At 33.0% G+C, this 26,257-nt stretch overlaps 1 protein-coding gene and 1 long non-coding RNA gene across 2 annotated transcripts; one reads left to right on the top strand and one right to left on the bottom strand.

Annotated features, from left to right (window-relative positions):
- Positions 1-2,499: 2,499 nt before the first annotated feature.
- Positions 2,500-7,605, top strand: LOC131662441 (uncharacterized). Its single transcript, XR_009301568.1, has 3 exons — positions 2,500-2,677; positions 6,067-6,133; positions 6,591-7,605. It is a non-coding gene; the product is annotated as an uncharacterized LOC131662441 (long non-coding RNA).
- On the bottom strand, positions 5,864-10,125 carry LOC131662440 (glucose-6-phosphate/phosphate translocator 2, chloroplastic-like). Its single transcript, XM_058932220.1, has 6 exons — positions 9,989-10,125; positions 9,116-9,869; positions 8,227-8,452; positions 7,879-8,101; positions 7,165-7,378; positions 5,864-6,182 (listed from the first exon to the last, which is right to left on the bottom strand). Exons 2-6 carry the CDS (start codon positions 9,632-9,634, stop codon positions 6,171-6,173), a joined length of 1,194 nt encoding a protein of 397 aa, XP_058788203.1. The 5' UTR covers positions 9,635-9,869; positions 9,989-10,125; the 3' UTR covers positions 5,864-6,170.
- Between the last annotated feature and the right edge of the window lie 16,132 nt (positions 10,126-26,257).

Below are 26,257 nucleotides of genomic sequence, written 5' to 3' on the forward strand. Positions count from 1 at the left end.
AGCACCGAGTTCAAAAACTCCAACGTCAGGCCCCCGAAGCCAAATCCCACCAGGCCGAGGACTAACAAGTCCAAATACTGCAAGTATCACAAGAGCCACGGGCATCTGACCGACGAATGCATACACCTCAAAGATGCCATCGAGACTCTGATTAAGGAAGGTCGTCGTTCTAAGTATACAAAAAAGGGAGAATCTTCCCGGAAAGAAGGTCCAAGGAACTCTGACGAGGATAATTCACCAAATGGCAGACCACTGCAGGTTTCTCTGTCCGTCACTCGACCAGAAGACTTCATACCCTCGGTCGGAGTGACCTCCGCTCTGAGCCCATGGGAAGCATTCCCGACCGCCATGGTCATCTCTAACGGCAGAGATCCGGGAAAATCAATAACAATTCCTGCTACCAATTGAGCTACTAGCTTAATTCATCCTTGCTCGAACGAGCAGGGGAATCATGACGTTTGGGGCTCCGCTGGGGAGCTCTTCGAGGTAGAAGGTTATCGGATTCATCCTTGTTATGAATTGAGTAATCATAACAATTCCTGCTACCAATTGAGCTACTAGCTCAAGTGGTAGCAGGAATTGCTATGAATACGTACTTAACCCCTATGTACGTGGTTCGATTCCTGCGGGAGGCAAAAACAATATTTCCTGGGCAGCCGGTGAGCGGACCTAGGGAGATTATTGATTAAGCTGGTGACATGCTTGGTAGGCCGGAAGCCCTGCGGGGTAAGCGGAAATCCAGGGTGTTACAATAAAAACAGCGGGGACGCACTCTGCGAATCCCCTAAAAACAAAGAAAGGCGTTTGAAATCAAGAGATAAACCTCAATCGTACCTGATTGTGACATAATTTCGGCAAACTTGAACTTGGTTCTTCAAGGAAGCGTTGTTGAACGATGGAGATCTGGGAAAATCAATCTGGAGCCGAGCACGTAAACGGAGAGCGAAAAACCCCAAATGAGAGGGTTTGACCCCTTTTATAGAAAAAAATGCTCGGAATACGAAACGTCGCGTCGGCTAACACATCCTTCCCTAGGCGCCGCCATCTACCCCTAGGCAATCATTACTCCATGCCACGTCAGCGAGTGTTGATCACGCGCGGTTTCTCATCTCCCCCCACAAACGGCTCCATCCGTGCACAACCAATAGACGAGGACCAACTGAACATGGGCCGAGCGTTGACAAAGTCAAAGCTCCTTGCTCGAAACTCCGACTTGGGGGGCTCCTGTTCTGGACTGGGCCAAGATTCGGCCAAATCTACTTTCGGCCCACTTAACCTTGGAGGTCCAAACCATCCCTGAGCCCATAAGGAGCAAACAGTGTCCGGCTACTCGAGGACCCAACGGCACTAGTTAAAGCTACTTGGTGCTCGGCATGAGTGCTCCCCCGCGAGCACCCCACCTGACGAGGACCTGCCTCCTCACTTGAACCCGAACACGTCAAAGCGCGCTCCCTACGAGCACCTTCTTCGCCAAGGATTCTTCTCCTCGTAGGGTTCCTTCACATCCAACTCCCTGAATAATGCGGAGTCCACGCGGTCCCTAAAAGACCGCGTCTCCCTTAAACTTCGGAGTGGTTGACCAGGACAGAGAGCACTCACACATCTCCGATATTTCCGCCTAGGAAACCTGGCAGTCTCCTAGTTGGGCCTGGAAATCCAGCCTAGTAGCGAGATCATGGCCAACGCTGACGGCTATAAATACCCTCTTTCACTAAAGGGTCAGGTATTCAATCTCTTCTAACCTTTAGCTGGTACTTGCACTCCTTAGCTCGTTTTCTTACTTTGGCATCGGAGTACCTTGCAGGTACACCCCCTTCTTCACTTCTCAAAGACCCAGTTCCGAGCAGACCTTGACGATCCTTCTGATCAGGTACGATCAGTTGGTGATGTGCATAGGAGGATGTAGTGTGTTGGTGATGTGCATAGGTTTAGTTAATTTTTCATGTACCGGAAATTTCAAATTTCCGGTACTTCTCCACATATCGTAAATTTGAAAAATTCTGTAGCAGAAATTTTAATTTTCTGGTATGTAGCATCAGGCACGGTAAAATTGATAAAATCAACAAAACTTCTGATATTTATATCAAATTTTCTATATAGTACCGGAATTTCAAAATTTTTGGTAATTTACATAGATAATTTGATAAAAATACCCTATTTAAAAAGGTGGCAGATACAAAATTGGGGTGGCAAGTTAAATTCTCTAAAAAAAAAAATACACATTTAAAAATATGTATGATTTTTTCCGAAATGTAAGGTGGAGAAAGAAAATTGATCACTAAACTTAACCACATACATAAAAAAAAACCCATAACTATATTCATCAACTTGTGAGGAACTTATCAAGTGACCCACATTATTTTGGAAAATTTTGAGGTTGTGGTTATTACTAAATGCTAATGAAAACCTTATCCATCAATTTTGTTTTATTATGAACTCACCTCAAATCTTTAGAAAAAATATCATCACCAAAGCCCTATAAAACTAGTGTCTGCCAAAATTTAACAGGAATGAGTTCATCATTTTTATTTTCCCTTATCATATAATCAGAGTCTTGGAGAACATGGAGAGGGCACTCTATTAAAGAGCACTTTATACAAATATTAGACGTGGGTTTTTATTTGTTTGCTCTATTCATCTTGTGGCAGTAAATTCATGCATAGTCTCCATGAATCTGGTGCAGTTCTCTATCTCTTTTTCTTTTCCTCTTTCATATTTATTATTTCATTTTCGTAACTTCTAACTTATTAATTAAAATTCTTATAAGAGAAAAGGGGATATGCACTGACAGTGTAAAATATTTTTACACTGTCAACCAATCACAACCATGTATCCAATTAAAATATAATTTTAATTTAAAAAAACTAATATGACATGGCAAGGGTAAAGATTTTGATTGGTTGCATGTGTAAAGTTAGTTTACACCGTCGGTACACTACCTTTAAACTCTTCTTATAATTATTCTTACAAACTATAATATTATAATAAATTTTAATTTAGAAATTCATTATTTTTTTAAGAAATAAAAACATATTATTAACTCAAAAAAATGTGAGATTTTATACTTTTAATACATAGTATTTAAAATGTAAAATATAAACATTTAGTTTACTTATGAGAAAAGGGGTTGTGCACTGACAGTGTAAAAATATTTTACACTGTCAACCAATCACGACCATGTATCCTACCAAGTCATACTGTTATTTTTAAATTATTGAGATGACATGGCAGAATGATATATTCTCATTGGATGACAGTGTAAAACTTTTTTACACTGTCAGTGCATCACCATTAAACCCTTTACTTATTGTTAAATTATTATTATTTACGTTATTTCTAATAATTTAATTATACACGTCAAGAAATTAATTTAATTAGAAATATTTAAAGTAGTTTCAAGAGCCATATAAAAGAAATTGCAGGTGTTATTCTATAATTTCAATATTTTATAAAAGTATTTATTGTTTAATAAAAAAGATAGCTGTTCCTTTTATAGGCACGGATGCATAGAATTTCACTGCTTTTATACTTATTTTCTAAAATTACTCTTCAATTATTAATTTAGTTAAGAAATAACATTAAAAAAGTAATACATTGACTAGAAATTTTATAAAAAGAAATTATTAATGTATAACTTGAAAATAAAGTTACTTTAATGAGCAATTTTGTTTCAACGAGACTTATATTCAAGGACAAGATAATATTATTCTTTCTAATTTCTTTTATCAAAAGTACCATGTTATTTTGTAGAGGAGTGCTAGCTAGGGGTGATCAAAACCAAACCAACCCAATATAAAACCGCAAACCAAACCAAACCAAACCGAAACCGCAAAAAACCGCATTTGGTTCGGATTAGTTTGGATTAGTTTTTACAAAACCGCACGGTTCGGTTCGGTTTGCGGTTTGTATTTTGTAAACCGAACCAAACCGAATCAAACCGCACTATGTTACAACCTAAATTTTACTAACTCACATCCAACCTAAACTTAAACTTATTATACATTAGCATTATGATTACGAACAATTTTCTCATCCTTACACATATAATTTCAGTCCCGATCTTCTAAAATCTCTAATAACATTATCGCACCTTCTTTGTCACATACATCTTCCCTCATCTTCTATAATCTCTACTCTCTTATATTCTTTCTTTTTCACCTTCTCATTTTTATGTAAATGTTCCGTATTTCAGTTTCGTTTTTATCGCATATCTTCTTCTCTAATCTCTCAACACTTTTTTTCTTTTTCACTTTCACTAATCTTTCGTCTCTTCTATTTTTTTTTTTCGTTATAATAATTTTCATATTGTTTTATGCTATTATTTTATGTTTAATATTCCACTTTTGTCTAATTTAATTTATACATATTAATGGAAAATTGTTGTCAAAATATGACGAGTTTTGTTGTTATTTGATAGTGTATGAATGTATAAATACAAAATTATGTTATCATCTATATGTGTATGTATGACTTAATAAAATATTTGTAAAAAACCGAACCGAACCAAACCGCATTAGTTTGGTTTGGTTTGGTTCGGATTTTTTTTAAAAGCCAACCGAACCAAACCAAACCGCACTATTTTTTCCTCTTGCGGTTCGGATGATTTTTTTCGTCAAAACCGCCCAAACCGCACCGCGAGCACCCCTAGTGCTAGCAACACTCTCTTTCTAACACTCTCTATAACATTTACTTTATTATTGGTTAAAACATGTGTGAGTCCCTCACTTTGAAAATAAATCTCACATAAAGTGGTAGGACTCACACATATTTCAACCAATAAGATAGTGAGTGTTAGAGAGAGTGTTGAAAAGAGAGTGTCGCTAACATTTCTCTATTTTATATTATTATTCAATAAAGTAAAACACAAAATATCCTTGAAAAAGAATTGTATAAAAATGTATGAAACCTTCAAAAGGATTCATACTGAAACCATTGACTAAAATATTTGTATTTTAAATCTAAATTATTTTGTATATTGCTAATTGCTTAAATTAAATAAAGTGATACAATATTTTATATAACAAAATGGTACACATTTAAATAGTACTTTTTATTTAAATTTTTCATAGTCAAATTCAATATTAAAAATCATAATTTACATTTGATTAATATGTCAAAAAAAATTCAAGGTGAAAATAAATCATTTATAAAATTAAATGAAAATGCATTTAACTTCGTTTGTTTCAAATTATTTACATATATTTTTTTTTTAAAAATTAATAAAGAAACTTTTCATAAAAACTTTAATTAAATTTAGTTTAAATAATTACTTTTTTCATAAAAATTATTTTTAAAAAAGTTACAATTTCAACTATATTTTATCATTTAATAATATGTATTTCTATTATAAAATACCAAAATTAATTTTTGTATTTTAAAATAATAAATTTAAAACAATGCATACTATTTTGAAAATATTTCAAAAAAAAATATTTTAAAAATATTAAAAAAAAAATTAAAAGCTAAATCAAACCGGCTCTTTATCAACAATTAAGAGAAGAGTAATGCTAACTTATATCCCAAAAGACACAAGTTAAGTTAAAAGCTAGATTTAAAAAAAGTTACTTGAAATTGTCTATTTTTTTATTAAAAACATATAATTAATATTTTTAATTTCATATGCTCTTAGGACACAAGTTAGTACATCAGCATTACCCTTGAGAGAAAACATGTGCATTGCCCTTAAGAGAAAACATGTCTTTGAGAAAAGTGAAAAGTTGCTTTCTCAAAAGACAAAGTTCACATGGAAACTTAGAAAGGGTCCAAAGAGCATAGAAATGAAAGGGTCACAATCACTTAAACAAAATGCATTAATATTTTAATCCCAAGTTGCATCTTCACCCATCATTAAACAAAAAAAGCATTAAATAGATCAAACACATCACATTATAAATAAACTCCTTATAGTAAACAATGTTTTGAGAAATTATTATTCTCTTACTATATAAACCGGAACATTTATTGCAATTCAGAAATTAAAAACAACAGAACTCACTAATCATCTGTTTAATGATAATATTTCTCAGCAGCATTATTCTGATTCTTATTATTTTTTATTATCTACAGATGCACAAAAAGCCAGATCATCCTAGTCATACAAAAATCCAGCAGCCAAATGTTCCAAAATCAACTTGTAGGTTTGAAAACGAGGATTTCTTTATTCCTCAGCTCTATTGTTTAGCCTGCAAAAATTAGTAAAATATGAATAAGTATATGAACCAATCAAAAATATTATCTAAAAATAAATAAATAATTGTTACGTTAGGTCAGGTTATGTTAGCTCAGTTGATAGATGTGCAGAGACATGCGATTTCAGTGGTACATGTTCGACCCTGCGACATTCTACTTATTGCGATTGCACTTACGCAAGTTCGAACTTGCTACATTTCACTTATTCACCTATAAGGGGTGAAATTGTGTTGTTGACAAAGATGGTTCTACCAACCTTGCGCGATGCGTGCCTGACCACGCCTTGCCTAATATACATTTTTATGTATTAAAAAGGATATATCTTTAAAGAATCTAATTAAATATTCTGAATTGTTTCTAACCCATCTTTTGTTTCTTCTCCTTTTTCTCTATTTTTCAAGGTCCCACATGATACCTATTTTTAGTGGTGTTTGAAGCTTCCTATTAGAAGCCTCAACGTAAGGGTATGAACAAAAGCATGTGTTCAAAGAATTTGGTGCAGTCAAACATGGAAACTAAAGAAGGTAAAGCCAACTCATGTTGACATTGACTTGGAAAAAAGAATATTTGATGGTTGGTTTTCAAACCAATAGAGTTAGATGGCAATTCGATGTACTAGCAGCCAATAAAAACATTGATTCACCAAACTTTTCATCGAGGGGCATATGACGCATCAAGTCAAGCGCGAACACCGGATACGACACATAACATGTGAACAATGGTCATCATCATTTAAGAAAATAAAGTGATTGAATGTAACAATATGTGTGTCAATGTGACACATTTGATCCGTGTCAGACAACAAATAGTGTTACGTGTCAGACAACAAATAATGTTACGTAAGACACCTGACATGCCTTTAATGTGAAAGGTGTCAGACGACAAATAGTGTTACGTATTGTGTAAGACACCAGACATGCCTTTAATGTGAAATGTCGGTGCTAAATATCAAAATTAAAACTGATGAGAAAATACCTGTGAGTATAAGAAGGTTCCAAAGACGGCAATTGCGGCTCCGAGAGCATTGACAGGCTGAATTGGTGTGTGGAAGATGATAATTGAAGATACGATGACAGATATACGTTTCATGGTGTTTCCAATGCTAAATGTCAAAGGAGAGATCTCATCCAACGACATGTAAGACACCTGATTGTATAGATGATAGAATATACTCTGAGCTGCCACCCACCTGTTGCGTACATTTACCAGTCATAGTTTAGTCATAACATCGAGAGGTTGTGCTTTCCGAACAAAACGATAAACATAGGTGAATAAACAGATTACTCGATCAGAAAAACAAACAAACTCGGTTTTGTCACAAAAGAAGATTTTTCATGTATAATATAGCATTGATTCTGTCATAGTCACAAAATAAAAATTGAACTATGTAGTTCTTTCAGTCCATTCGACCTTTCATACCGATGTTATGGTTGTGTTTGAAAATCAAATGATCAATGACTTAAACCATATATAATACTTTCGCATTCTCTCATTAGATCAGACAGGCGAAAGATATAGGGCCTGTTTGGATAAACAGTTTATCTTATAGCATAAGTGCTTATGAATAAGTTCGTATAAGCCATTCAAAAGAGAGATGATGCATACAAATTTAGATGAACATGAACACAACCATGTTAATAACAAAATTAATAAGGATAACATCAAACCGCGCATTCGTCTTGTAATTACCATATGAATTGGGGTCCAATTTCAGAGAGAGCTGTTTGCCATCCAGCAGCCCACATTGCCGGTCCTTCCACGGCGATTGCGAAGGGTGTGAGAATTGCAAGGGACAAAATAGATAAACAAGCATAGTAATTCATCCCGCTAACGGATTTTCCCTTCATCCCCTTTTTGGAAAAGATATTTCGGAACACAAATGCCAGATTCGATATCATAGCCCCCATAAAACCTGAAAAACAAAACAAAACAAAAAAAATCGATAAAATCAAAGACGGGAGAGTACTAATTCAGAATATCTTGCAGCAAAATCACGAGAAACACACTCCAACATAAATAATCAGACGAGTTTGTTACCGATCATATTGAAATTGAGCTCGGTCACAGCAGCAAGTGCACATCCACCAATGATTGGAAGTAAAGACAGATAGACCGGCACAGGGAAGGTCTCGCCTAAAACAAACCTCGAAACAAGAACACTAAAAGCAGGCTCGCCACTCTTGATGATATGCGTAAATGATACCGCAACTTTGGACATACTAACCGTAGCCGCAACATGTCCAATCGTGTGCGCAACAGCAACCTGTAGTTTGAAACATCAAAGACTAAAGTCACAATCCATTAAAAATGATTGAAAATAACCAAATTGGTTCATAACTTTTTGTATCCATTCCAGTGTTATCAACCGCAAATCATAACATCAATCGATTCATTTAAAACAAACAAACTCAACTATGCTACAGCAGCAATTTGACATAACTTTGCTAGCAATAGTGATTTGTTCAATTCTATTTTACCATAGCCGCTTTCGACAACATCAATTCAATATGCATATGGAATAGAAACATTGAATGGACTGAGCAAAATTTTCACTATTTTGTTTTTTTATGAACTCAACCAACATAGTTATCATCCAGATGTGTGTATGTTCACAATTGCAAAAAGACAAACAATCTCTCCCTGGCACCAACACCTCTGAAAAAAGGTCTCTCACACGCCACCGGCACCAACACCTTTGAGAAAAGGTCTATCAGACACCACTGACACGACTACACTGACACTTGCGACAACGTTCAATTTTTTCAAATTATTATTTGTGTTAGTGTCAAGTCCGTGCCTATGCTTCATAGAAGCATTAGGAACAAAAAAAATCCATAAGCAAATAAAACATACCTTTCAATTCACACAATCAATTTATCATTTTCCCTCAAAACAAACAAACAAAAAAACAAAATCAAACACTTACAGGGAACAAAGTCTTCCAAAACTCAAGATCAGTCTTAGGAGCCTCAGCAATCCTAGTAGCCCAAGAGATCAACATCATAAGCGATCCACAAGCAAGCGAAAGAGTCGAAGTAAGCCAAGGGTAAGGATACGCATTCAAAACCTTCTTGTTATAAATATTAAACACAACATTCAAAGCCCACCAAGTCGCAAAATATATCCCAATTTTCACCTTCTTAGCAGCCTCTGATGGTGCTCCAACACCACCACCTTCAACCTCTGATCCATCAGCCTCATAAGCTCCACACTTCACCAAATCAGTTTTCCCAAAACTCTCAAAATTCTTCACTGGCCCAAAATTTCCAACACCAACACATGCAAGATGAAGAGGCTTCTTCAATGAAACAACAGATCTCTGTGATTTTCCTCTTGCCAGACAAGGTAAAAACGATTGTGGTTGAACTAGGGTTGCATGTCTTTTCCCTAAAACAACATCGGAAACACTGATCGAAATACTAGGTTGTCTCAATGATGAAATCATGGCTTAGAGTTAAAAGGGTAGGTGAAAAATCTAAACTTTCCGACCAAAACCTTAAAGGTGGCAAAAAAAACCTCAAACTGAAACAGAAACAGAATCAGAGACAACCCTTTTACGTTAGGGTCGTGAAATAATCACTCACGATCCCGAAGACAGTGTTTATACGAAAAAGAATTTGTCTTTTAGGTTCTGATCATGCCCCGTGAGATCTTGAAAGGTTTATATCAAAAACCAAACACTGCAAAAAAACAACAATTATAATAATATAATAAAATAAATAAATAAATAAATAAAGAAGGGAAAGTTAATTTGTTGACAAAAAATGTAAAGAGGAAAAATAAGGAAAAGGAATGATACCTTGGAATCTTACGATGAATGTTGGAATGAGATTTTAAATTAAAATTTAAAAATGTTGTAAATATAATATTTTTAAGGTTAAATTTGGTTGTTTTTTTGTTGTTGATGATTCTGTTCCGTCGAATAAAATATGTGAAGACAATGTGATGTGGGGTTTGGTGGTGGAGGCGTTAAGGTAAAAGAGAAGTGTTTGTTTCAAATCTCAGTAGATATTGAAACTACCAAACAATAACAAAAGTCACGTGCACTCTCTCTCTCTTCCAAATCAAATGTATGAATCAAACAAAATAAAAAACATTTAGGGTTAAATTTGAATTTACTAAAATATCATCTATTTAATGATGTAAAAATTAATTGATAAATTTGATTTACTTTAGGCATGTTTGGTTCCGCGTTTTCTCACCGCCACCGCACTTTTTTTTTTACTAAATAAAATATTTATTCATTCCAATCGATAGAGTACATTGTTGCAATACAAATTAAAAATCGCTAAAAACAAAAAGGATGAATCTGTAAACAAACTCACAGCATCCATGTTAATAGTATAAAATGGCAAATTGCATATGTCTACGAATATAACTATGCCTACGAATAAAACCGCCACCGCACATTTGAAAACCATCTTGTTGTAAAAATAAAAGCTACAAAACTAAATTTTTGCGATAACGTGAATTTGTTATGTGTTTTTTTTTTCCTACTATATCAAATATGATATTTATCAATTTAAAATTTTGGACGGATTCAATTTATTTTTAAAAATCATTAAATGTTTTGAATTCGGTGAATTTTCATAATAAAGTAATACAAAATTATCCATGTAATATAAAAATTAAATTTTTAAATTTTTATAATAATAATTTTCTTATAGAAATCTCTCACTCTAAGTATATATCTCTTTGAATTAATTTTTATCTCATTTTTCAAATAAATTGTTTATTTTGTGAATTTATTATATTATTTATTTTTATTTATATAATATTGGTAGGTATAAGAGGAAGTAACTTAAATTAAGTATAACTAGCCGTCTACCCGTTAGATGCACGGGTAAGTATTATCGATAAATATTAATTTAATAATTAAATTTTATAAAAAAAATTAATTATATTCTTAACAACAATAAAAAGTAGAATAATAACTTTTATAAAATGTGAAAAATAGTGTCCTTGTATGTAGTGGTAGAAATAATAAATAAATAAATACATAATAGCATTACAACCACGTTATGTTTTTTGTTATTAACTATTTTTTATTAGAAATATTTAGATTAGAAAAAATTTAATTTAATATTTAATTTGTAATCCCATACAAATCATGTAACATCATTAATATAATTAAAAAATTTATATAAATTATATAAGGACAATTTGGCACATGACTATATTTTTTTATAACAATTATTGTGTAATGGTCCAATATCTATTAATGTTTGAAACTAAAATAATATAATATTGAATAATAAAATTAAAAATAATAAAAAAACAATAAAATATATAAATATTATAATCTAGCATTTCCATAACCTAAATTTCTTAAAATATTTTATCAGTGTAATCTTTCAAAATGTGTTCCTATAAAATAAATATAACTAAAAGTTAACAAAGAATAATAAAATAAAAAATAAGAATCAAAATAATAAAGATTGAAACAATAATAATAAATTTAATACACTTTTTTCAAAATAATTTTTAAATAGGAGTCATAAAAAATATCTTATGATTTTTCAATGTCTCTTATCTGAAAAAAATAATTAGTACATGTTAATAAGTAGTATTAATAATTTTTAAATATATATAAATATAAATATTTTTATTAGAAGAATTAGCAACAATAAGAATAATAAAAAATATATAATTAATTAATTAATAGAAAAATATTTGACAAAATTTTTCATATATAAGACATTATAAGATTATAATTTAATATACATAAATAAATAAATAAATAAAATAAATAATTAATAGAAAAATATAAATAGCAACCTATCTCTTTTGTTGGTTTTCTCGTGGATCAAATGGAACTAAAATTGGAGAAAAAATTTGTCTATGTCATCCCAAGTCATCCAAAAATTTTAAGAATGAATACAGTGGAATAATATATAATAATGATTAATGATTAATTATTAATAATTAAAATAATAATAATAATAAAATTGTGAGAGAAATAAAAATCACAAATGACTTCCTACATTCTTGTTGGGTTTTTCTTGTTAGGTTTCTCTAGTCTTGGATCATATGCAATCAAAACGTGAAGTTTGTACATGTCATCCAAAGTCATAACATAATTATAATTAATCATCAATAATCAATAATTAATAATAATGACAAATGAAATTGTGATAGAAATAAAATTCACAAATGGCCTAGTGTTTTTGTGTTTTGTTTGTTTTCTCTGATCTTGTATGGATCAAATACAATTAAAATCTGAGAAGAAATTGTGCATGGCATCCAAAGTTTTCAAGGATAGATCTAGAAATTGTGCATGGTATTGAAAAAGTTATAAAAGTCTAATAGTTAGAAGCAACCATAAAAGCAAAAACAAAACAAAATTTTGGTAAATGATATAATTGGTAGAGTTCAGAGAAATAATTCACAACATAATCACTCTTAAATGTTAGAAGTTATACTATAACATTTATCATCTAACTCTCATTTGTAACAAAACTTTTATACCTGCAAAAGAAAATTAAGAATTAACAAAAAAAAAAGTAATGAAAATAATAGAGAATAAGATGAAAAAATAGAAAATAAAAAATATTTACAGTTTCTATGTGTATTTAAGGAGCGTGGGTGAGGTTAGTGGGGTTACATAAAAGGTGGGGGTAAGGTTAGTGGGGGTTACATATAACGTGGTTTTTTTTTATCATTTTATTATTTTTATTTTATTTAATCATTGTTATTTATTTAATATAAAAAATAGTTATTAGATTTTTTTTATCATTTGAAAATTTAAGATTTTAAATATTTTTTATTAAATATTTATTATTATTATTATTATTTATATGATGATTTTTTTGGTAGAACGTGGGAGTTAATAATACAGCTAAAAAAAGGAAAATGATTTGTGGTAAGAATGTGGGAGTTAATAATAGTTTTCAATTAGCTAAAAAAAAGGAAAATGGTTTGTGGTTTTACGATGATTTGGAATATAATAATGGTTTTATTATTATTATTATTATTATTATTATTATTATTATTATTATTATTATTATTATTATTATTATTATTATTCATATGATGAGAGATTTTTTTTATCATTTGAAATTGTAAGGTTTTAATTATTTATTTATTAAATATTTATTATTATTATTATTATTTATTATTTATATTTATATTTATATGATGGTTTGTTTTTGGTAGAAAATTTTGTTTCGAATAAAAGAACGTGGAAATATAATAATGGTTTATTATTATTATTATTATTATTATTATTATTATTATTATTATTATTATGAGTTAAAAGGTAGTGCACTGACAGTGTAAAATAATTTTACATTGTCATCCAATAGAAAGCTATCAATTAGCAATGTCATTAAATTATTTTTTAAATAAAAGAGTGGTTTAATTGGATACATGGTGGTGATTGGTTGACAGTGTAAGAATATTCTACACTGTCAGTGCATCACCCATTTTCTCTATTATTATTATTATTATTATTATTATTATTATTATTATTATTATTATTTATATGATGATTTGTTATTGGTGAAAAATTTGGCGGAAAATTTTTGGACTGAAGAAGTTGAAGGATTATAATTTAGTATGATTATAATTTAGTATGATTTTAGTTGGATCAAGTGTAATATAGATAGATCTTTATAAAAAATTTAAGGTTCCAACAAATGGTGGCATATTTCAAAATTATTTGAGCATTTTTCTTGAATCTTGTTTAGATAAGGTAGTAATAATAACCACTTCTTTTCAAGCGGAAATGAAATTATGTTAGCCACCAACCATGGTGATTGAACCACGGGAAATGGATCACCTCCAGCCCTTTCTGTTCATCCCTTTCTCTTGTGCCTCATCCAATGGTTGAGAGTTTATCTCAAACAGATAAATGAAAAAGTAGTTTTGATAAGAGAGATAAAATGGTGATGAACGACTGTGATAAGGGCATAATGGGCAGCAGAAGGGAATGAGCAGGAGAGAATCCAGATCCCTATGAGTATGGAGTGATTCGGCCCTTGCAATTCAAATCTTTTATATGCAAAGTTAATTCTTTAAAAGTTATTGTTTAGTTGGAAAAATAACATGCACACTATACATTTATTTAGATTAAGAATCTCTTATATTTTTTGCAAAGTGATTAATTGTGCGGCTAGATTAACTCACGCATGGCCTTTTGCAGCATTGCCAAATGATATTTATTCTAGTGTAATGTGTTTTGGTATGAAACATGAGACAAGAGTCCATACTAATAATAGTTATTGACATATGGGGACCTCAAAAATCCTATCTTGTACTAGGGGATGTTTCAGAGATGCATGTTCGATACCACCCTGTTATGTTACTCCTGAGATGTATTTCTAGAACCTCTCGGAACAGATTGAAATTATATTCCATACAAAAACAAAATATGTATTAAATGCAAAAAAAAATTGGAAAACATAAAAATGTATTGAAATCTTTGAAAATGTATTAAATTAGACATCCTTAATATTGATACAAGATTACATATAAAACATTGTTGAATAAAAACTAAAATGAACCAAAACATGTGTCGCCGGCTAAATCTATATTTGTGGGTGGTACCCCCTTTGGCTTTTGTTTATTTGATTCTCTTTCAATCTCGCTCAATTTGGTGAACTCTTGTATCAGTTCCACAAAATGGTTCGGCCAAGTCTCAACTTTTGTTGTTGAATGAGGTATCCACGTTGGTGATATCAATGGTATAGGGCATCCCAATTTCAAATAAAATTGAATAAAGTGCCGCATATTTGAAATCCACTCAACACATATAACATAATCATTTGGATTTTTGAGGTGGGGAAGTATGCAGTGGAAAAATGTTTAAAAAAAAAAACCATATCTTTAATATCAATACACATTATTTCATATGTAATTGCTATGAGATGACCCATTTCAGTTAAGCGCATCCATTTGTCCTCTGGTGCTGGTCTACTAATGCAACGAACAATAGATTCATAAATTGCATTGAAAATTTCTTTCTTTCCCGTATAATCGCGTGTATGATTCCTGATAGCCCTTCATCTCTTAGATATGTTAATGGTGGACAAGTGTGTGATTTTCTTCTCCTTTACATAGTAAAGCAAAAACAGCTCAAAAATGACACTTACTGTCGCCCTCAACATTGACGATCCATTCAATGTATTTGTGCATAAAAACCACATCTCTTCAATGAATGGAATTCTAAATGGAGGCGGTGAAGAAGATGGTTTGCTAATGTAAGCTCCTTTGAAAATACTTTTTTGAGATTTTGGAGTCGAAGAATCAGGAAAAAGTATGTCAACATGTTCAAAATATGAAGGAGACCGCATTGTTGAATTGTCACTCGATGTATGTTTAACCTTCTTTGGAGCACCTTTTGTTTTAACCGGTTGAGAGGATGGTTTCAAGTCTTTGGTTTCCGAATAATCAATCTTCCCCAATTGCTTTTTGATGTGGAGTTTCATATTGTCATCAACTTTCAAAAATCTATCTTGTATCACTTCCTATTTGGTCAACATAGAGATATTCGATTTACCGTCTTTCATGACATCATCATCATTAAACCTAAGCCTTGTCTAGTGAGTGTAAACTTTATCAGGCTATCAAGTTTCACCTTCTTAGATATAAGACAAGCACAGGGATACCATAGGTTTTCATAAATGTGCAACCACACTTCAAGCTATCGGAACCTACATTCTCAACTCGTTTGCCTTCGTGAAAAACATAATTCAGGCATGCTCGAGATATGTTGTCAACCAACTGAGAATAATGATTGTTGTCTTTGAATCTGTGTTACAACACTGTGATGTTGCAACCAAATGATGTATGTATCTTATTATGTTGATTTTGGATAATTTGGTTCACAGATTTCCAATCTCTACACTAATCACCCTTATTATTTCCCAACCAATTCTTTAGTGTGACATGGACATTCTTAAATCGATTAGTTGTTGTATTTCTAAGGGGTCTAACCTAATCGGTCCAAGCACAAATAATTTTCTCCTCCACCTAGTCCAAAATTGTACTTTCAACATATTTCAACAAATCTGGATATTCCTCATGAACCTTCTTGAAATGCATAACAACATCGGTGTATAATTATTTTGTAAAAGAATTTATTATAACATTCCATACATCCATTATTCTTTCCACTATCACACCCGCCTTGACCATTTTTTCATCTCCAGCTGTTATACCCCAAAATTTGCCCGCATCTTTTTTCAAGAAAACTCCAATCTGAAAATTAAGAGTCTCATATAATCATGGATTTTTATTTCAACAAATATCCTGACATATGAAATACTTAGTTTTTAGAATTTTTCTTATACAATAATTTGGCTTGCAGTTGAATTTATTCTTATGCAAACGCCAAATACTGTTTATTACTTCACACATGCTATTTATTTATTTACAGATAAATAGTACTGACACAATTGGTACAGAGTTAAATCTTTTTGCAGGCGCAGAATCAGGAAACTCAGACTGTACTGGTAACAGTCAGTCGACAGTCAAACTGTTGGCAGTATAATTCTCAGTGTTTTGTACCATCAATCAAATCAATCTTTTACAATTCAAAATTCCAAGATTTTTGTTCTAGAAGTCTTCTGAATATCACGCGATTAGCAGAGACTCAACACTGCACAAAAATCAGGTACGCTTAACTGTCTCCTACACAAACAGTCCCTGACTAGGGTTTTCTTGTTTTTACAGGAGAAACAAGTTTTTGAGACCTCAAATGGATTTCATGGACATCCATATATCTCAAAGTACCATCATACAAACTTTCAAACTTCAATTCACTCAGACGCACCGTCAGCAGCTCAAACAGTCAACAGACAGTCAAAAATGAATTTTTTTGTCAAAGTCCATATTTTGTCAAAGGATTCATCATTTGATCATTGGATGATCATAATTCATCAAGGAAAGATCAAAAATCAACAAAACCCTAAGATTCAAAATTAGGGTTTTTGCCTGAAAAGTCAACTCAACTTTGACTGATCATAACTCTCCCATCCTTCATCCAAAAAATTCAAACCAAAGCTCATTTTGAAGGAAATTCAATTATCTTTCAAATGCAATTGATCCCATGGTCATTGCATTCACCATTTGAAAAATATGACCAAAGACATTACAGGTCATTTTCAAAGTCAACAAAAAGACACTTTTTTCAAAAGGACACACAAGGAGCATCAAAAATCATTTTGACATGAGACCAAAGACATTGGTTAGAGGACTCTTTGAGGTTTCCAAAAAGTGCAAGAACTCCTTCATATGACAAAAATTGAGGGATTTACACCTTGTTGAAGTTGGCTAAATTTTGGGAAAATGCATGAAACCAACATTGCTCAAAAATGTATTTTTTCCAAATGGGGCCAAGTTTTCATGGTTCAAACATCATTTCCATAATATTATGGGCCTCCCACGACCAAGACTAAGCCCATACCATTTTTATCCATTTTTGGCTTAATTTTATCTTATTTTAAGATTAAATTAAAAGGAAAAATGAATGGATAATGGATAGCTTACAATCTAAGCATGAGTCATCCAAAAATCTTCAATTTTCTGCAGAGGATTGAGGTACAAGGCAAGAGCATTGAAGGGAAGCAAGACTTGGTCAACAATTCAAAGGTTTTAATATAAAAAAATCAAGAATTCAACAAAGGCAACAAGATGCTTCTTAGCTTCAATTCTAAGCACAACATAGTCTATATAAAGGCTATAACACTTCACAATCAAAAGAGGACGAATTCAGAAGCATTCATAAGCATATATCACTCTTGTAACAACTTGTAATATTCAAAGAAACTTGAAATTCGAATTTTAAGTTTCAGCCAATTTCAATACAAACTAAACATTCAAACATCATCTCTGAGCTTCACTGAAACTATTCCAATCAATTGCAAGTCTTAAACCTCATTGAATCGAGCTACACAGGTCACGATTTGCTCAAACAAAAACCAACTCATATCTGATCATACACGCACATTTAACAAGATGTAGATATATATTTGTGTTTAGATTGGTGCTCTGGTCGTTTCTGGAGCTTTAATTAAGTTTTAATGACCGTTTGCACAAAACCACCATTTTAGGGTTTCTAAGCTCAAATTTAGGGTTCTTCATTAGAGCCAAAATTAAACCAAATTAAGGGCATGGTTACATTCAGTGGAACAAGACGAATTTAATGGTCCTATCGCGCCTGATTTCTATGCTTGTTTACACCTATTCGCTATTTTGCAGGGATGAGTTTAATCTATTACAGCGCTTCTAGCCAAAAAGCGCTGTTAAAAGTGGTGTCTGGAGGTTGAAGATGATGCGTGTCCTCACCCCATTGGCCAGCCAGCGCGCGCGTTCTTTTAAATTTTCCTCTAATCAAGTGTTTTGCAGGTATACTGATTACCATGCGCCTCAAAATCTGAGCCTTCTGATCCACTTTCCATCCAATCCAACGCGCCAGATCATGCATGAACATCATACTCCCTCATAATCAACCACATCTGATTAGTATCCTTTTATTTTTTATTTCTATTTTAATTTCTTTGCAAAATTAATTAAAAATAGTTAAAAAAAATCCAAAAAATACACAAAAAATATTTTTAAGCTTCTAAAATAATATATTATTTTCTGAAATAAAAATATTTTATTTTTCTTCATAATTCCAATATTTTGCATAATTAATTAGTATATATTTATATATTTGCTTTTTAATTATTTTCAACCAATCAAAAAAAATCATAAAAAATTGTTCTTTATATTAAATATTGTTTATATATTATAAACTAATTTTGTACATATTTAGGATAATTTTCTCTTTAAGTTTTAATTATTTGTATAATTATTTGCATAATTATGTCTTAATTAACTTAATAAACTTCAAATCAATTTCAAAAATTCCAAAAAAAATTAGTTTTGTTTTAAAATTAATTAACAAGCACATTTGAACATATTTTTAAGCTTAATTTCTAGGTTTAAATTTATTTTCTTTTTCTCATTTTAATTTAATTAATTATGCATTAATTTTAAATTAAAATCAATCATCAAAAAAAACCAAAAACATGCATTTCTCTATTTATCTTATTGCAATTTAAATTCCTAGATAAATGTATAGGTTGTCAAAATCATGTAAATAGGCTTAGTTTACATTTCCTGCACAATCGATGTAATAGCGTAGATTTACTTTCCGCACTTTACATTTCCGCATTTTAATTTCCAGCAAATATAAATTGCATGTATGTCAAAGATAAAATTGAACCGTTAGATCACTAACTTCAAAGATAAAATATCTGAATCCAATCACAATCACACTTGCACCTTTTAAGGTAATCCCTTCTCATTCTTTTCAAAATCAAAGTCAAAATTCTACTGTTTCGAGTACAAAATCGAATCTTTTGTTTGTATCCGGTGAAAGGATAGATTTTTAAAGGAAATAGGATAAAGACCTTACAACTCAGGGTAGACCTCCTAGTTTGCTTGCTCAAATCAAAACAAACAAAATTCTCATACACTGTTGTTTTTCAAAACAAAACTTTCCAAAAAGACAATATTTTGTATACATCCAAACACGGATCATTACAAAGTTAACGTTCTTTTCAAAACATCTTTCGAAAGATAAACAAACATTTTGTATACATCCGCACAAGGATCATTACAAATTCAATTTACAAAGGTATTTGAAACCACATATGAGCATTCTAAAGCAATTGAAAAGTGATCGAAAAACAAGTGAGCTAAGCAAACTTAAGAGCCCATGGATAACCATGGATACAAAGGGTGCTAACACCTTCCCTTTGTATAACCTACCCCCTTACCCAGAATTTCTTAAAGGTCTTTTTTCTGTTTCTTTTATAAACCTTTCCTTAATTGGATAAAATAAAAGGTCGGTGGCGACTCTGTGAATTTTCAAAAATGCGAAAGCATAAGCGATAAAAAAGAGTCAGTTCACGTATCTCTTCGCTCAGAGGTATGGCTCGAAAAACGGAGGTCCACAGAACTGGCGACTCTGTTGGGGAGTCACTTTCAAAAAACAAAATGTTTTCTAAAGGGGTTACCTTAAGAGAATAGATTACTTTGATGTTTTCAATTGTTTGACTTGATTGCTCTATTTTTCAAAGGTTTGTTTGGGTATTTTGCTTGTGTGAAAGATTCTAACCCGAATCTCGAGATACCTTAAGTATATGACAATAGACCAAGGAAACTGTACGGCATGTACCGATACGGTTGATCTGGTAGTCATCGTTAGTGCGATACTTTGGTTTATACTGATGTCCCTTGAAAACGATCAAGGAGTATATTAGGCTTCCGAAATGTCATTAAACACTAATTTGTCTTAGAACCTTTTTAGTTGAACTTGACTTATGGCCTATTAAGTGGCTAGCTTTGAAATTGATCGAAGTTAGTTATCCTCGAGGAATATTTTGATCGGCCGCTCGAGCGCCGTATTGAGATGTTACTTCCAAGGATCATAGAACCCGAATACTATTCTAGGACAGGTTTTAACCAACTCAACTTCAGTGGGGAGGGTATCACCTATCAGCTTCATGCAAGCCTTTAAACCTAAGGCTATTGTTTGATTTGTTTTTGTGTGCCACATGTTTGCATCATAAGCATATCATTTTCTCACAAAACACTTCAAGGATCAAAGAGTTTACCTTTGTTTTTGCAGGTAATGGCTCCCGCCACCCGAGATTACATCCGAATCAACATCTCAACGGTACCATCTGAACTAAAAGACTTAGTGTCAGAATTCCCCAGGAATGTTCAATTCACCGAAAGGCATGGTCACCTACTCCATTTGGTTACCTCAAAATTTGAAGAAGACATGATACGGGTCCTGTTCCAGTTCTTTGACCCTGAACATCATTGCTTTACCTTTCCTGATTACCAGTTGGTACCTGTAATACGGTGAACTGACTTTTTATTAATCGGAATGTCGCGGTAAGCAAGAGTCGCCACCGACTTTTATTTTATCCAAACTATATTCGGAAAGGCAAAAAGAAACAGAAAAAAACCTTTTAAGAAATCTGAGTTCGGGGGGTAATTTATGCAAAGGGAAGGTGTAAGGCACCCTTTGCATCCATGGTTTTCCATGGGCTCTTAATTGCTTTGCTTGCTCGTTTTCAGAAAAAATAGATGAAAGAGATAGGGACTTTAGCTCGTAAGTGAGCGTTGCCCTTTTGAAAAATTATGAGAAAGAATATAATAAAAAAGGTTTGAGCATTGCAAGGCAATTAGGGGCAATTACCTTAAACTCAGATGATAGGTCTCTTTTTGCCTTTCAGAATGAAAGGGTCTATCCTTGCCATAAGAGGGCAGGAAGCCTTTCGTTTGGAGGTTGAAGGGTCATCGAAGCATCCTTTGCCATAAGACTGTCCCATGCCATAGAAGGGCAGGTAGTCTAAGGCAAGGATCAGAATAAGCCATTTTTCGTTAGGCAACCAGAAGATACCTCAGCCTTTCTTCGTAGGCAACTTCCGAGGGTCGAGGTCATTTTTGTGTATCGAAGGCAGCATCATTTAGGGTCGTATGACCTTTTAATTATCGAGGCAACATGGCTGAGGTATCCTCATATTCGAGGGACTGGCTATTCTGCAAAAAAACACAAGGCAACAGGCAACAGGCAACAAGGCAACAAGGCAACAGAGAGGGTTACCCAAAAGCGTGCGTGTGTGCACCAATCATGTGATTCAATTCAGATTATATTATCTTGTGTTTAGTTATTCTAATTGATTTAGAGTTGCACTCCCTATTTTACTAACCACGCAGTTATATAATAATATAAAGCAATAAAGGGAAGGGGGGAAAATGAAACCAGCGGAGGAGAGGGGAATTGTAACCAGCGGATCCCTTATCAGGGTTTGACATAAGTAATAAAATAAAAAAGAAGAAAAGATTTAGGGTTACCAATGACGTAGCTTTGGCATTTGACAAACCCTGAAAGAAAGAAAAAAACGGCAAATGAAAGAGGGTGAGTGCATTATCGGTTCGGGGACAATTAGGGCTAACCCTAATAAAATAAAAGATAAATAAATTAATAATGAATAATAAATAATACTTAGCTCTGATTTGGATTTGATCTGATATGGTTAATAGGGCGCCTTTAAGGTTAACCCTGAAAGGCAAGGCAGAAAGGGGGGGTGAACGCAAAGCAAACCCTCAGAGTAAATTAATTTAAGTATAATTAAAATTAAATAGAATAGAACACTTATCTTTGGGGTTTGTTGAAGGCGCGTAGTCGGAAGGCGTTTGAAAAGATAACCCTGAAAAAGGCACAGAAGAAGAAGATTTTTTAGTGTAGGGCAGATTCTCATAAACCCTAATTTAAAATTCAAATTGAATATAATTGTAAATTGATTTAATTAATTATTTTAATTAATTATTGGTCTTACGACCTAATTAATTAAATCGGGTTAAGAAAATTAAATCGAGTGCAAAAATATTTTTTATGAACGTTTGTGAATTTTTATGAATTAAATAGACTATTTTGAATTATGAAACAAATTATGTAATTAAAACAAATAAATAAAATATTAATTATTATAAATAAACAAATTGGATAATATAAATAACATAATAGTAATTATTTTATTATTATAAAAATGTTTTAGAAGAATACTAAACCTTATGAGAAAAAAAACAAATAAAAACAAAGTATATATATATTTAAAAATAAAAAAATAGAAAATTCTTAGCTTATGATCCTATGCTGCACGCGCCGAGGATCTACCATGCACCTGCGCGTCTGGGTTCGTTGGATTTGATCAGATGGCAATCTGACGGCTGTATTGGAGAGGCGTACCATACGTGTGTGAGCTGGGAAGCAGCGAATCATTCTGTTTAAAAAAATAGAAGCGCGCGCAGCCTGGCCAATGAAGGGGCGCCACGTGATCGTCTCCTTCACAAGAAAACCTGCAACACGTTTTTTACAGCGCTGGTTGTAGATGCGCTGTAAAAGACCTCATCTTTTACACCTGCCAATTACCAAAAGAACGCAAAACTACGCAAAAATTTGGCGCGACCACACCACTTGGATCGTCCAAGATCCCTGAGTACGATTATGGCATTAATTTTGCCTGATTTTATATGAATCAGAAAGCCCTAATTTTAGAGGTTTAAACCCTAACATGGTATCTCATTCATACCGGCATAAAAACTCAATTAAAACTCCAGAATTACTCAGAATAACACGAAGAACACGAATATGCAAATAAAAGATGTTTATGATGCAAGTATATGACGAATCGACAAGGTTTAGATGGATGCAAACCGTGGCAAATTGGAGATTGTTTGAAGACTTCTGGTTGTTGGAAAGGGTGCGTTTACGTCCAGGGATCCTTCAGAAATCGATTGAGACAGCTCTTTTGGTCTGAATTAAGCCGCAACTCTAAAAACGATTTCCAATTTTCTTTCAATTTTGAGAGACTCGGTTAGTGCTTTTGAGACTATCAAAACGTAACCCTTGCCTCTAAATTTCTTTGATACTTATAGGAGATGGACTAGGGTTAATATAAACTGAATAAATCTTGTCAAATCTTTCAATTGGTAGTTGGAGAAATTTGATTGAAATTATATAAAATCTTTCTAATTATGGACAAATTTTTGATCCAATTTTTCCATAAATTTCCACATAAAATATGCACGAAATTTGATTGGTTTTTTTGAGTTAAATGTAAATTGGATTTGATTGGAATTGGATTTTTGATTGAATATTTGATCTTTACTTAATTTTTATGAATTAAAATCACTTTTAAATGATTAAAAATGCATATAAAATTAAATAAATCTTCAAAATTCGTGGAATTCAGATTTAAGGCCATGGATATCTTGGAGATCAAGTTTGGGCCATGGGAAGTTGGGCTTCTTTGCAAAAAATCTCAACTTGAAGCCTTTTGTTTCACATTTCTCTCACAAATTTGTCCAACTTTGACAAGGCGTATCTCCCTCAATTTTTGAGGTATGGAGGTGTTCTAGGACATTTTGGAAACCTTAGAGAGTCCTCTATCCAATGCCTTTGGTCCTATATTAAAATCGTTTTCCATTCTTATTTTATGACCTTTTGAACAACATGTCTTTTTGTTGACTTTTGAAAGGGACCTGTAATGTATGAGGCCATAATTCTTAAACCATTGACCTGTGAGCTTCGATTCTTGGACCATTGGATAGAGGAATGAATTCTCTTCAAAATGAGCTTTGGTGGGAATTTTTCTGATGAAGTATGAATATTTTATGAATTTTCAAAGTTTGGTTGACTTTTTCAGTTCATGCCAAAAATAGTAACTCTTGACTTTTGACTTTTCTGATCTTTTCTTGTATCATCATGATCAATCCTTGATCAAATGATGATTTTAGGGTTATGAGGATGTTGTTGACCAAATATCTTGAACTTTGACTGTATCTTGACTTGAAATGACTGTTTTGCCCTTGAGGATCGACTGTTGACCTAAACATGATTTGAGGGACCAAACTTGTTCTGTTTGACTTGAAATTTTATATGGAGATACTTTGGGATATTAGGGACCTTATTCAACCACTTTGAGCCATTGATTCAATGATTTTCCCTTGAATTAGTCAGACCCTAGTTTAGAGCTTTTGTATAAGAGAGTGTGTCTAGGAGCTTTGTGTATTGATTAGCATGGGCAAATTTTGGGGTATGACAGCTGCCCCTGTTCAATTATCTTAAACCTGAAGATGTAGAGTGGTTTGTATGCCAGTCGGTATCTGAAGGTGGAAGATGATTGAACACTAGAATACCAAGAAATTTGCCCTAGCTGGAGTAGGGATTTTTGTCGGAGATGGGCTTAAAGATGCCATCTGGCTTGATGAGCTTGAGAGTTAGAATGTGTCATATGTTAGACTGTTTGCATCCGCAGATGTCTGGAAAACCGTGCGTTAGGTTGATGGATAGGTCGTGCGTTAGACTACCCCATTTGCATCCGTAGATGTCTGGAAGACCGTGCGTTAGGTCGAAGAATGAATCGTGCGTTAGACTATTCTCAATTGCATCCTCAGATGTCTGGAAAACCGTGCGTTAGGTTGATGGATAAGTCGTGCGTTAGACTACCCAATTTGCATCCGTAGATGTCTGGAAGACCGTGCGTTAGGTCAAAGAATAAATCGTGCGTTAGACTATTCTCAATTGCATCCTCAGATGTCTGGAAAACCGTGCGTTAGGTTGATGGATAAGTCGTGCGTTAGACTACCCAATTTGCATCCGTAGATGTCTGGAGTGCCGTGCGTTAGGCTTTGAATAAGATTCGAATCTTTGTAATGTACCTGTCAGATAATATTCACTTGGTAATAATGTCAGTTTCATGCAATGTTCATGATGTATGTAATGAATGAGATGGAGTTCTCACAAATAAATAGGGCGCTTTATATGTTATGTATGAATTATAAATGCATGCAAGGTATGAATATGCATGTGATGCATATGATGTATGGATATGATTTATGTTTCTCGAAGCATCTTGATTGAGAAGATAAATCTCTGTGTCATTGTGAGTTTGATGTTTTGATCTTTTCTTGGAGAGGCTCAGCTGTGGATTTAGGATTTCTTGCTTGGGGGTGATCAGTAACTTGATGTACCCCGATTGGGGGATTTAGAGATATTAATAAACCGTGTTGGAGAAGAACAAAGTGTTGGAGAACCGATAGTGTTGAAGATGTAAACTCTGTTGGGGAGCCATGTCTTTGTCGGGACGAGAGCATTTGAAGATATCTTCTTAATGATTACTCTGTGGGGATATGATCTCGTGAACCCGGCTCTGTAGGAAGACGTGGATATCTTGAATGTTGCCCCCAGTATTATAGTACCTACCATTCTTGGATTTGATTAGGACACGTCACTGAGTATTGGTCAAGATGTCGAACTGGACTTGCATAGATTTGCCCCAGTTAGTAGGAAATTTGGAAAGATTCGCCTCACGAGGACTTTATGAGATGTGCAATTTGGGCGGCATGCCCCTAGTAATCGTAAACTTAGGATGATGCCCCTGATTGTTTGGCTTTTGAGAGATTCTTGGAATCTTGACTTGATTGCCCCAGATTGATTGGAAAAAACGTGTCATGCCCCCTTGTATACGTAGGAGACATTGCTTCTTGGAGTAATATT

The sequence above is a fragment of the Vicia villosa genome, linkage group LG3 (genome assembly GCF_029867415.1).
Source record: "Vicia villosa cultivar HV-30 ecotype Madison, WI linkage group LG3, Vvil1.0, whole genome shotgun sequence".
In the NCBI taxonomy this organism is placed as follows: Eukaryota; Viridiplantae; Streptophyta; class Magnoliopsida; order Fabales; family Fabaceae; genus Vicia; species Vicia villosa.